Here is a 13,455-nt window from a genome sequence, read left to right on the forward strand (position 1 = left end):
TAATAGAAATGAAATAAGAAAAATGTATGAAATGGAATGTTTCATTTTAGATGTTTCATCAGCATCTTAAAGCATTAACTGAGCGCACATTTTGGACATTAAACACTTGTGTGCTTCATTGAAATTGTGCAAGGATTAACGTTTCTACATGTTGATGAAAATGAAGCATTCAATTCTTAATTGAATAACTTCAAAAATGTTATAAGGGCTGATAGGATTTGATGTACTTAGTACATGAAGTACAATCATTTGTTACTCAGTGGTACATGTATCTGTAGTCAATAATGTACTCCATCATTTGTTACTCAGTGGTACTTGTATCTGTAGTCAATAGTCTACTCCATGATTTAAGTCAACTTTGTCTACTTGTCAAGTTGTTCTAGGCCAATAACACTGTAATCAGTCTATCAATCATATAGATTTGTGACATAGTCAAAATGTTTATGTAGAAAAGCAGTAGAATTTTCACTTAATGAATGAAAAAGCATCTTGTTAATTACATATCATCTAAAATCCATTATAACAACATGACTGATATAGAACTAATGATGATGTATTATCAGTCATTACACTTGTACTGAGTACAACACTTAATGACTGGAATCTTTAACATCATTCCTCTCCACGAAAATATTAGGTTTACTGACAGATATTGTCATCTTATTTTCTCATTTATTATGTATTTTGTTTTATTTTTATTGCAGTTCTTTCTATTTTTCATTGCTTGAATAAGTTGTATTTTGATTGAAGGAATTTAGTGACTCGTAAAAATTTGCAGAGATATTTAAAAAAGTCTAACTGTTAAGTTGGGAGTGGAAGGGGGTTGTATATTAATTTACTTCTGTCTGACTATATAATGGAAACATGGTTTGTCTAACACTTCCCAAAGATTTTGAGCATGCCAACGCTTCCCTACGATTTTGAGCTTTATCTTTGAAATTGATGTGCTGGGTCTAAGGATTTTGAATTTCATGAAATGAGATGAATGAACATAGCAGTTTCAATACTCTGCAGGGGAACACTGCAACTTGGCCTGTCCAGCTAACTTTGTACATGTAGTGTGTGGAGAGCTAACAATTTTATTTTTGTTTAATTTTCTTTGTAGTTATTTAGCTACATATGTCTATTTATTTATTCTATACATTCAAACCTGACTTTAATTACCTTCCAAAGGAGAGTAGAATTGTGGTTACATTAGACAGGTGGTCTTAATATACAGGTTAACTTTATATAGATTTCACTACTTATTATGGACTTTAAATATTAGTCTTCTAAGACAGGTTAGATCTATTTTTACTGAACTATTTTTCAGGCCTTTTATACCTCCCCGACAGAGGCATCGTTTTGATGACTTTGTAAGAGAGAATAATGTTACGTCCCTGAACGATGACCAAACATCAAATGGTGGACAGAAAAACGAAATTAAAATGTAAGTTACATCCATGATTGTTGACCAGATACAAAATGGTGGTCAGAAAAATGTTTTTAGTTCAGTGTGTGGTATCAAAGAAGGAAGATCCCTTTCATTTTTCATTGTTATACCTTTCAAATCAATGTTTTGAGGGGTTTATAGAAATCAGTCTGTCTGCCTGTCCACATTTCATGTCAGTGCAACTCCTCCTTATAGGCTCAACATATTTTGATGATTTTTTAAGAAGGCTTTTTGTCATATGCACATGTGCATGAGGAATATAATTGTATTGTTGGGTGACTCTAAAGGGATATAATCCAACTTTTAAGTGTTGAAACCTTGCAAGTGTAACTCCTCTTTAACTGCTCAATTTCATGAAATTGTATGGGATTTTTTTTTAGTGTGAATGAAAAAACTTAATAATTGTTACCTAGAGGACTTAAAAAGGTGGTACTCCAACTTAATGGTTTTATATTAAACTCCATTTGCAAGTTTTTGTGTGTGTGTTTTTTTTTGTGTATTTCAGTTATTAGAAATGAAATACGAAAAAATAATGGTGCAAACATATCAAATCCTAAAGTGCAGTTGTTTACCATGACATATTCAGTTCATTAGACTCTCAGTAAAGGTTTGCCTTTTTCAAAGTGATTAATGAATGTTCAAAGCTTAGCATATTGAGAATCATGCTTTACATAACAGTCTTTAAAGTGATTTTATCATAAAAGACTTGAACTATGTGCTCATATCTCGGTTGATACAGGGGAAAAATACATGTATTATCTGTTCTGTAGGTATTGTAGGTTTAGAAAACATGATCAACTCCTTTCTTTTTTATGCTTTCAGCCTTTAATCAGTTTTTTTCCCACTTAAATTGTAGTGATTCATTCAGGTAGTATAATTAAGTAATTAAAAATAATGAATAGGTACTGAGAAAAATGTATGATGTGATAACAAGATTTTATCACTTTAATTCATGTGTAGAGCTGGTCTGTGTTCAGTACAACTTAGTGAAACACCTCTGTCTCTATTGCCAAAGTTGACTGGCAAATATTACATAACAAGAATGGATATTGTGAATATGTTAAAGAGACAGCAACTCCACCAGGATGAAAAATGTCAGCTCAAGGCCACCCATTGGTCTTCAGTGAATGACAAGGAAACCCCCACACTACAGGGCAGGCTGCAGCTGACCCCATAACAATATGTACTACCTGTATTACTATATTGTACATGAACAAACTATATAGAAATTTAGTGTCTAGGCCTTATATCACAAAACATATTTTTTCAGGTTGAGTTTTCCTCTTATCCCTTTTTAGTTAAAATATTGACAGTTTTGTTGTAAATCCAGATCTTGTAATTAACTTCAACAAGTTTTGTAAAATTATTGAAATATACTGGTAGTTACCTTAGTTATTTTAAAATGTTATTTTTCAGATCAGCAACAATTTACAGAGATAACGGGAGTTATGGGTTTGTTCTAGCTGGTAACAACCCTGTATATGTTGAGTCAGTAGAACCAGGGGGCTCAGCTGACCGAGCAGGACTACAGGGAGGGGACAACATAATCAACGTTAACAAGATAGATGTCAGGTGAGTGAAACAGTTGGCTAAGGAAGATGAGGAATAATGTTATTCCTTAATTAGAAAGGGACAATGGCATAATAAGTACCAATCCATATAAAATTCAAACACAGCCAATGGTAGAGGTGATTCATGGTGTAGAAAAACACACAGAACAATATTTACATAGATCTGTATTTTTGAGAAAACTATACATTCAACTCCTACTAAAATCAACCAAATCAAACCAAATCACGAACAGTAACTTTTGCAAGGTGCCAATTTCATACAGAGTCTACATAATTTTCATCTCAAAAGTGTAACAACTTAATGGCAAACTTAGACTGGTTAGGTGGTCTCTAAATGTTTCTGAGTAAGAAATAAAAGTTAATTTGATGGCTTTTTTTTAAATGCATGGATCACCCTTTTGTGTTGATCTAACAGTGAAAAATAGCAAGGTTTATTTTATAGACCAACATTTACATTATACACATACATAGGGGAATCCCCCTCCCCTTGATGCTAAAAAATTAGATGATTGTAATAGAAACAAAATGGAAATCACTAGAGCACTCAACCTAGCTACCTACTTCTCCCCCATAGGTCAGTCAGTGCCCCCTTCCCTAATTATTCTACATAAGTATGACCAGCATGTTCAAAATTTTATATTTACATGTGCATTTGGAGGTTAGAGGGTCTTATTTATAATTGAAAATTGTCTGAGCCAAATAATTCTGGGATTGACAGTGTGGCAGGTGTTTGGTTTAAACATGTTCTGACAGAGAGAATCTTCCCATGACCACTTTAGTAATCTGGTTCACTTAGGTTTGGTTTAGATAGGTTTAACTGTATAAAGAACAAAAGGTCAAGTACATTCAGACTTATATTGTTTTATTGGCTGGTATAAATGTTAGACATAAAAGAGTTATCACAAATGAAGGAGTTATAGATTGTTGCTAGTCAAATTAATATGTGAAAATAATGTGCTTAAACATGCTTTGATGTTCCATGCATAAATCTTGTACCATTTGAAGAATAATTATTTTATGGTGGTGGCCCTGTCTGAATTTTTTTTAGAACATCAATTAAAAGGAATACAAGAATTCACACAAAAAAAGCAGTTGTTAGCAGAACATTTATTTGTATATTTATGAGTTTTGTAACAGTACTTTATTTTTCGTTTCTTGTGTATGCAGTTTGTGGAAAGTGATTGCTTGAATTTGTAAAGCCATTACTCTAATTAGTTAGAAATGTAAGAAATTTTAGATGCCAAAACTTTGATTTTTTTTTTCATGTATTAAGCTCCTTAACAAAAAGTTCTCACAAGTATACAAACAATTGTCAAAATATATCATAAAAAACAATTGATGATGATTGAATGGTAAAGGTTTTTTTTGTAAAACATGCTCCAAAGAAACTTTGGTGAAAGAAACAATCATAATTAGTTTCATTTAATAATGTTGATATCCTTTGGAATTGCGTTGGTTATATTAAGTGCATTTTTGAAGAGGAAAATTAATTAAAAATTTTTTGTGATGTAATGTGTGGTTAGAACCATCTGTATCTCAAGAAGTGTTGTTCGTCAAATGGATTAAGTATAAAGGTTGTAAGTCAATGATTGTGCTGAGCAGCTCATGTAGGAAATAATTAAATGCACTTTAAAGAGAATATATTTCTCCCAAGAAATTACTTTACCGATATCTTCTATTTGTTTTTTATGATATAGGTTAGTCCCCATACATCAAAGCATAACTCACGAACTGTTGAATTCCTAGATATTTTTGATTTGTAGAAACATATCTTACTTAACCCTAAGTAACTCTTCTTTATTTGGTTAAAATTCTTCCAATCAACTACATATTGTATTGTTATATACCAATTGATGACAATTAAAAGGGTACATCATACATTGCTACCCAGTGACAACTGACATTTTCGTTGTCGTTGGTTTCTTTTGATAACTTAAGTATTAGTTGATTGATCTTTATTTATTCAGATTTTTATTACAAAGTTCCAAGCCACAAAGGGAAGGTTGGTATTGATTTTGGGGGTTATGGCCCCAAATTAGGGTCCTAAAAGGACCAGAACAAGAATTTCCTAGAATTTCAACATATATATAACCCCAGCTATTTGGGTATAAATGATATGGTTCTTCAATATTCTATACCACAAATATCATATTGGGATTGATTTTTTTTTTTAATAGAATTGAACTGTGTAGCAGTGAGGGACCAAAAACAAGCATTTTTTGTAAATTCTAGACATTGATTGACTTAAGTAAATGAATCTCTTTGAAACTGTACCACAAGGTGTAATACCAATGAAGGAACAGTGGGATTTATTTTTTGGATTGTGACTTGACCCACATTAGGAATTAATGCCCCTTTGTAAGCAGTTTTGGATGCATTTACCAGGACTTTGCCATTTTTTACTATATGAAATGGTATAGAAAATTTTTGTCACAAAAATCTGGGCTCCTATAGATTTCACATTTTATGTGTGGCCTTATATAGGTAAGGCATGGGTTGTAAGTTATTTTGAGGCCATCTGATATTAACTTTTTTTATCATGTGTGAGTGGGGGTATACCTGGCACCAAAACATGTTCAACTTCATTAAGGTATGTTTTACAGGGGTTACAGTCATGCTAATTTGGTACAGTTATTACAGAACAGTGATACAGCACCACAAGTAGACATTCTCAGGACTTGTAATGATAACAGCAGTAAGTTACCTGATTTAGAGAAATTGATTTACTGATCTGGATTAAGAAACAGCTGATACTTGCCCCTTTTGTAGCTTTTTTGGTTGTTAGATTGGTCAGGACAGCTGTATGTTTTTTAACAGATGATCTTGCTTGCCCTGTGTTTATATTTCCATTCAGTTTAAAGATCATCCATCTCCCCAAAGAGATATGGATTGGTATGACCATCATGAACATTTTAATTGGGAATCAAGTGATTGGCATTACCTGGAATTCTGTTTCCAGTCTATCCTTCTCTCTAACTTTCTCTCCAAGTTGATTTCAAATGCACTTCTTAAAATTAAATTGAGGGGTTTGGATGTAACAGGGAATACTTTTTTATAAATTTTGGGATTAAAAGGGTACAAGTTATGGCCACAATATAAAAGAATGATTTTACACAAAAATAGGTTCCAAAAGAATTTCTTTAGTTTCCTTTGATGAATTTTCTCAGAGTGAGGCTTTGGTGACTAGGACAGTAAGCCAAAGGTCATTGATATTGTTACTTAAATATATTTTTGTTAGGCAGAGACAGTTGTTATCTTGAAGCATCATTTACTGCATGAGTGAAAAAATATTCTTTAACAATGACCCTAGATATACTGAACAAACATGACAAACATCTTTTTTAAAATGTGTGTATTGAATGCAGTGGGATGATTTTAACTAGTTCGTTGATTCACAATTATCATGCGCATATATGCACCTCTTTAAGATACAACTTGTAATATTATAAATTGTAAATTAGTGTGATTGAAAGCCCTTTTTAAAAGCATTTCACCTTACTATGGATTAAAATGAATTGTATGTAGGTGTGCGATTGAATGGTAGTATGTGTACTCGGACTTCATCATCTTTATCCGTGGCTTCCTCAGCAACCAGTCATGCTTCATCAGATTGGCAAGGTCCTGATGTAAAGAAAGATGGCAAGACATTCAAACAAAGTGTAAGTAATAACTTTCAAGTGGTAAATAATGTCTTTCAGAATTTAAACCTGCCTTTAACACTATGGCACTAGTTTCACTGTATTATTTAAATTTAGTCAACTAGTACATGTGAAATCATTAGAATGTTAAGAAATTTGGTATTAAACTGTGGCATGAAATGTTGATCCATGTTTGTGATATTTAGCTGTGTTAATGTATGTATGGATGTCTGGTAGAATTTAGGGTTCTTATCTTGTGTAATTTTAAGTCGGCTAAAACTGAAAACAAATCATCTTAGACTCACAGGTATGACCTACCCATGCCAACAGAGATTAGGATGTATAGTAAACAGCTAGTTAGTCTGTTTTCGCTCCTTATAAGTATAATTTCTCCTAAAGCCCTTGATGAAATAACAAACTTTATAGGAGAGTAAGAGTAAACATCTAGTTTGTCTATCTTTCTGTCTACATACCTAGTAAGTGCAATCCCTTGATGTTTTAACATGAACTTTATAGGGAGGTTCGTCACCGTATGTAGATGTGCATGAAAGAAGGCAGTTATTATTTGATGTTTACAAGGGGAAATAATCCAATTCATGGATTTTACAATTTCAAATCTTAAATCCTCCTACACAATTTAAAAAGATTCTGATGAAGTTATATAGAATGGTTATGCATCATATTACAAGAGAGAAGGTAATTATATTTTAATTCCTTCAAGGTTTTGAATGTTCACTTCTTGTAAGTGTAACTCCTCCTAAACTGCTCAATGGATTTTGATATAACTTTACATGGAGTTCGGTTTTTGTTGTAGATTAGTCTCAATTAACTCTATGATAGAGATAGTTGTAGTAATAAATGTTTGTAATTAATGTGCTGCAGACATTATAAAATATCTTTATTATTATTAATGTTTTAAATGCTTTTTTCTAAACTGATATGACTGTAGCTTTTTCTCTGTTGATTTTTATTTCTCACTTGTAGGAAACTAATGTGTAAATTATCTTCGAACAAAAATATTTGTCATATTCCATATGTATTTCATTGGACATTGAACTCGATGAATTGTTAAATAGTTTATAAACAAACATTATTACATTGCCATCACAGCATTGAAGGACATGAGAACTCATCAATATCCCTCTATTGAGTTAGTTATTTAATTAATTTACTCTTACAAAACATTTACAATATCTGATAACAACACGAAACTAGCTCAATCATATCCTGAGACGGAAATGCTTGCTTGTTGGAGCTTTTAGCATTGCAGTCTAGTATGATGAGATTGCAATAATATAATGTAAATAGTCTCTCATTGTGATTTCGTGTCTCCATTGAGTAAATATTAGAAACTGATACGATGCCCTGTCTGTCATTATATTGTTAGAAGTCCATTCCGAATGAAAATTTGTATTATATAATTTTGTACATGTCTATCTAATGCTAGTCTGTATGATTATGTAATAGGAACTATTATTATACGGTAGTAATTAGTCAACTCCTCATAATGATCTGTATCTGTTTTATATGTTAAAAGTGTCTTTGTCCCCGATTTTACTGCGAAATTTTTTTAATTGATGTGTAGAATTCACTGTTTTATTTTTTGAAATTCTGATTGTCTTTATAAAAAGGGTTTCAGACTATCCGCTGAGGAAAAAAATAAAGATCCAACTATATACAGTTTATGTTACAAAAATGAGAAACCTAACAGTGTGTGCACAAAACCAGTTTTTATATCCACCACACAAAGGGGCAAGATATTATGTGACACCCATAAAAAAATTGTGTTGGTCCATCAATCCCTCAGTCAGTCCCATGATTGTTTCCAGATGATAACTTGAGAATGAATCAATGAAACTTTTTTTTTATAACTTTGCATATTATTTAGTATCATAAAATGCAGATTAAGATCAATTTTCAGTTAAATCAAAAATGCAGTTTTTGAGTAAGGTCATTTGAACATTATACAGTCCCCCTTTTTTCACTGGCATGCAGTATCACTTAATATTCCAATTCCATTTATGTCCTATTTTCAATTCTACATATCTGTTTCAGGCCTATTACTTGCTGACAACTAAAGAAAGATCTCAGCTGAAGAAAGCTATGCTGGAATATGATAGTAGAAAGTATGAGCATGCCTATTTTGAAGTACAGTTTTGATATAGAAATATTTCCAGGCTCGTAAAATTTAATTGATGTACTGCAATACTCAATAAATACTTATTTTTCTTCCTTAATTTTTTCTTGCAAAATACCAATTCTTGTGATAAAAGATAAACACAACTTTTGGTCTATTTTTGTAGGTCTGAACTGTTTTCAGGTAATAAAAGAGCTTTGATTATTGATTTACCTTGAAATAATGTTTGCAGTAAGACAGAACATCTAATCATACCTGCTGATGCACTGTAAACCAACTTTTCATGGATACTCTAAAATTTTTACATTTCTGGTTATCAATTCAATTTCACTACTGTTTATTTCCACCATCAACACTCTGTAAAACATGTATTCCATAAAGAACCTCATTTACAGCCATTTATTTCCACTACTTTTTTTTGCAGATGTATAGCAAAAATAAATCTCATGTGAAAATAAACCAGTTTACAGTATTCCATCAAACAAAAACTAGAATCTGTGTAAGCAGCTACAGTATATTTATCATAGATTTCTTCTGATGTTTGTAAAATCTATCAATATTTTCACAAAAAAATCATATTTATTTTGCAGAAATGTTGTAGACCTTTTCAAGAGACTGTCCCAGATTCTGGATACCCATTCTAAGAAGTCTCTGTGGAAATATATATTACCCATCCTACCTTCAGAACATATGGACTACTGTGTCAGTAAAGGAGGACTACCTAGAAGTATAATACAAGGTAAGGGTACAAATGTCAGTAGACTACCAGGGACCCTTATACAAGGTTTAGTGTATGAGGTTATGGTATTCCTGTCCCACTGTTGTTTGACATTCCTGACTGATACAAATGAGGCCAGTCAGAATCATACTCCTTTCAAGCTGAGTTTTATTCAGATCAGGCAGGTATTCAGTTGACATTTGTTCATCAAGGCTGATATTGATTTGACATCAAGGCTGATATGGACTACAGAGGATATCTAGTTTAGATAGGTTTTGCTGTTTATTATAAATGTAACCATTTCCCTTACCCTCTTATTCATGTCCTAGACATGTAGTTTAGGAGAATGAAAGCAAATTTTTTTCTTCTTCACTATTACATTATAATGAAGTGTAAATGTGTGTTTGCTCATTTTTTTTTACATATTCTTTCAAAACATACAAATTCAATTTCAATTCAATCTCTGTTGTTTTAGAAAAGATGCTTTATTGTATAAAAAAATATGTAATTACTAATTTAACCTCTTTTTGGATTTTCTGCTAAAAATGCAAAAATTCTCCAAAGATAATACCTGATTAGCGGTATATACCTTTCACATTTAACATTGCAGACATGAAGATTAAAGGAGGAGGGAAAAGAAGTCATGACAAAAGTTCAACATGTAGTTATGACAGTCGTCACAATACATGGTCATCGAAAGGTAGGCCAAACTAACATAATTATTGTTATTGTGAGGCCAAGAAATGAAAATCATAAGTTCTGCCTGATCGTTACTGCAGTACTGATGAAAAATTACCAAAGCCACTATAAAATTGTATTAAAATTATTAAATAAATTGTGAATACCTAATTGTACAGAGAATGTTACTAGGTTGTATTTACAATAATCTAACATGCAATATCCTATTAAAACATTACTTAAGGATTTTTTCAGGTTTGCCAAAAGTTCAAGTCACATTTTCATCTAAAATGACCAAATTGATGAAATGAGTTTCTGAATTTAAGTATAAGATTGCATCAGATGGTGTATTTTCATTAGAAACAATACAAAAATGACTATTACAGCTAGTAGCAGTACATTAGTGAACCATGATACAGATTTCTCATCACCTCCCACCCCTACCAATGGACCTCATATCTCCTCATTTAAGAAACAGATGGAATATTTGCTGACATCTCGGGAGAGGATGCAGTTAAAGAAAGCTCTTCAGATATACACAAGAAATAGGTTTGATCACTAATGATGTTCTATTGATGGCCTTTATCATATAATAAAGTAGTATTTACTGTTCTATGCTAGTCATTAAGCATGTAGGGTTAAACAATTCTTTTTAAGCATTTGGAAATTCCATCCATAGATCTTTAATTATGGTATTATATCAGAATTTGAAAAAAAAAAAAAAACATTTGATTGGAAAAAGGCAACTATTACTAAATACTACATGTACTAAGGTTGTCTTTCTAAGAATCTAATATATATTATGCTATCCCATTGATATTTTTACTGTCTTGTGTTAGCCATTGTAAAAATATGACGGATGCTAGATAGGTCAATTAAAGACAGTTCTTAGGTAAATCAGAACAAATAGCATGCATAAATTATAGAATTGACTTGCTGTGGTATAAGAACATATGAAAATATTATTCAGGTGTTTCCAACATTCAAATATTGTCTAGTTTCTCTGTTTTTTTATCATGAAAATTCCTATTTACACAGGTATTCATATTACTAGGAGATGCATACCATCTAGTTTATTCTGGCTCAAATCATGAAAGGGCTAATGACATTTTTCTATAGGTTCTCATTTACCAGCACTACACATAGACTCTCAACCTACATTCAAAGATCCTTACATTAACAGTAGCATGATTATTTACAGGAAAATAGACAATTTGATATTAGATCTAAATGTTATATTAGATACACCTTCTAAACAGACTTTGTGGAACTATATTGTTCAGTTTCTGTCATCAGCGCATCAGGAGTATGCCAGGAGGAAATTAAATCTTAGTCCTTCTTCAAAAGGTATGTAAAAATGAGGTTTTGTGGTTTTTTTCCTGACTATGTTTACTAGAAAAAATTAAAATCCATTAGCCTTTCAAAATAACACAACTATGTAAACAACTTCCATTCTGCTAATGCTCGAATTCTAAATCTTCAATTGTCGGTTGTTGGTTAAGATGAGCTCTGAAGGTCTTTGCAGTTTGTATATGACCGCTCAGATTTTTTTGGTCGTATATAGGTATCACGCTGTCATTGTTGGCATCCATTAACTTTATTTATGAAACGAGTAAAACCTAACCAATCTTTTTGAAATTTTAACACATTGTTGCTAGGAACATGGCAGAGAGCCCTATAGTTTTTTTGAGTTTTTTTGCCCCAATCCTTTTGAAAATAGGGGGCTGAAAGGTGGAAAATAGGTGGTATCATTAGAATTGATAGAAGCTTATTGTTAATCAGATTTTTATGATTCAGATGCCAATCTGTTTTTTTTGAAATTCTGGCTTGAAAATTTTTACAGGGTAGGCTTATCTGTAACTGTTTTGGAGTTAAAGGGGTACAAAATCTGGATACACCCTAACAAAAATCCACTTTTTATTTTTGGTAGGATTATGAAAATTTTTAATTAATTTTCAAATTTTGTGCTATATTGTGTCCAGACCAGTTGTTGTGTCCATAATGCACTATAAGTCACTACACTTAAGTATGTCATAAACTAATATTGTGTCCACATTTCCCCCATCTGTTAAGGGTTCAACCATTGCAGTTGCTTCATGCAGAGCTCCACGAAGCTTTTTATTGATTAAGTTGTATGTGGTGTATTTGTTTTGTTTTACCATTTCCACTGTGTTTTACATTTATATTGCTGTCTATTTGAAGCCTTCTTAACCACATCATCTTCTGTAGTAAAAGTCACTTATAGCTGTTAGGGTAATGAATTAATATAAGTAACATTCTCTTTTATTCATGTTCATCATTATATGATAAAAAAATTAACGGTTCAATTCATTTCTGACTTAAAACAAATATATATAAACTTTCTGATTCCTTTCTCTGGGCTGTATTTTTTTTTTCATGCTTCAAGTTTGTCACTCATTCATGTTCCAATAAGCTTCATTTCAAGTTTTATTTTTTCTGTAGCATCAGACCAGTCTAGTGTACATTTTACAGACTTCTTATCATCAACAGAAGTTAGTCCAAGATTACCCAGGAAAAATACCTTCCTTGATAACACTAATGGATACAGACTTAGTAAGTGTTTATACCTTTTCTTTACCATTTTGTTTGATACAGACCAGGTACATGAAAGTGTGTTCTGTTCTTTGTCTCATTAAAAATGCTTGTAAGTTTCTGGAATAGTTAATTCATGTAGAATAGTTTGTATGACCACATTATGTCATAATATGATATCCTGAAGTGTTAGAACCTTTGTATTTCATAAATTTGTAGATTTTTTAATTGTTTTATTTTGTTAGAGCAATTTAGTTTTCAATAGAGTACATTTCACAGAAAAACTGAACGACGAAAACTGCAAAGTTGATATTTCACAATTACAGTAGCTAACAGTTAATACTTTATTCTGTCTTCTTTTGCATTTTTCAGTTGTCTGAATTAAAAATGATGTCAAAAGTTAAGATTTTTTTTTGGGAATATGTATGACCACATTATGTCATAATATGCTAGTTCATACCAATTTAGTTTTCAATAGAGTACATGTAACACAAAAACTGACTGAACAACAAAAACTGCAAAGTTAATATTTCACAATCACAGTAGGTAATAGTTAATACTTAATTTTGTCTTCTCATGCATTTTTCAATTGTCTGAATAATAATAGGATAATTAATTGGTAAGCGTGAATAACCAAAATATTATCATGAGTGCCAAAGAACGCCTAGATTTAATGAGTCTGCGGAACTTGTCCTGCACAGGAGTTAAATCCTCAAGCGTTCTTGGCA

The 13,455-nt window shown here is 31.8% G+C and overlaps 1 protein-coding gene across 1 annotated transcript in view; it reads left to right on the top strand.

Annotated features, from left to right (window-relative positions):
• LOC148618806 (delphilin-like) overlaps positions 1–13,455 on the top strand; it is a 46,767-nt gene that overhangs the window by 13,909 nt on the left and 19,403 nt on the right. The window contains exons 5-14 of the mRNA XM_088578037.1: positions 1,313–1,429; positions 2,849–3,004; positions 5,607–5,698; positions 6,529–6,662; positions 8,697–8,767; positions 9,369–9,517; positions 10,107–10,196; positions 10,561–10,723; positions 11,376–11,521; positions 12,638–12,748. Coding sequence (XP_088434163.1) covers positions 1,313–1,429; positions 2,849–3,004; positions 5,607–5,698; positions 6,529–6,662; positions 8,697–8,767; positions 9,369–9,517; positions 10,107–10,196; positions 10,561–10,723; positions 11,376–11,521; positions 12,638–12,748 — 1,229 coding nt within the window. The remainder of the gene's footprint in view (positions 1–1,312; positions 1,430–2,848; positions 3,005–5,606; positions 5,699–6,528; positions 6,663–8,696; positions 8,768–9,368; positions 9,518–10,106; positions 10,197–10,560; positions 10,724–11,375; positions 11,522–12,637; positions 12,749–13,455) is intronic.

This window comes from Perna viridis, chromosome 4 (assembly GCF_037379345.1).
Source record: "Perna viridis isolate PV_CMFRI_1.1 ecotype Kerala chromosome 4, ASM3737934v1, whole genome shotgun sequence".
NCBI lineage: Eukaryota > Metazoa > Mollusca > Bivalvia > Mytilida > Mytilidae > Perna > Perna viridis.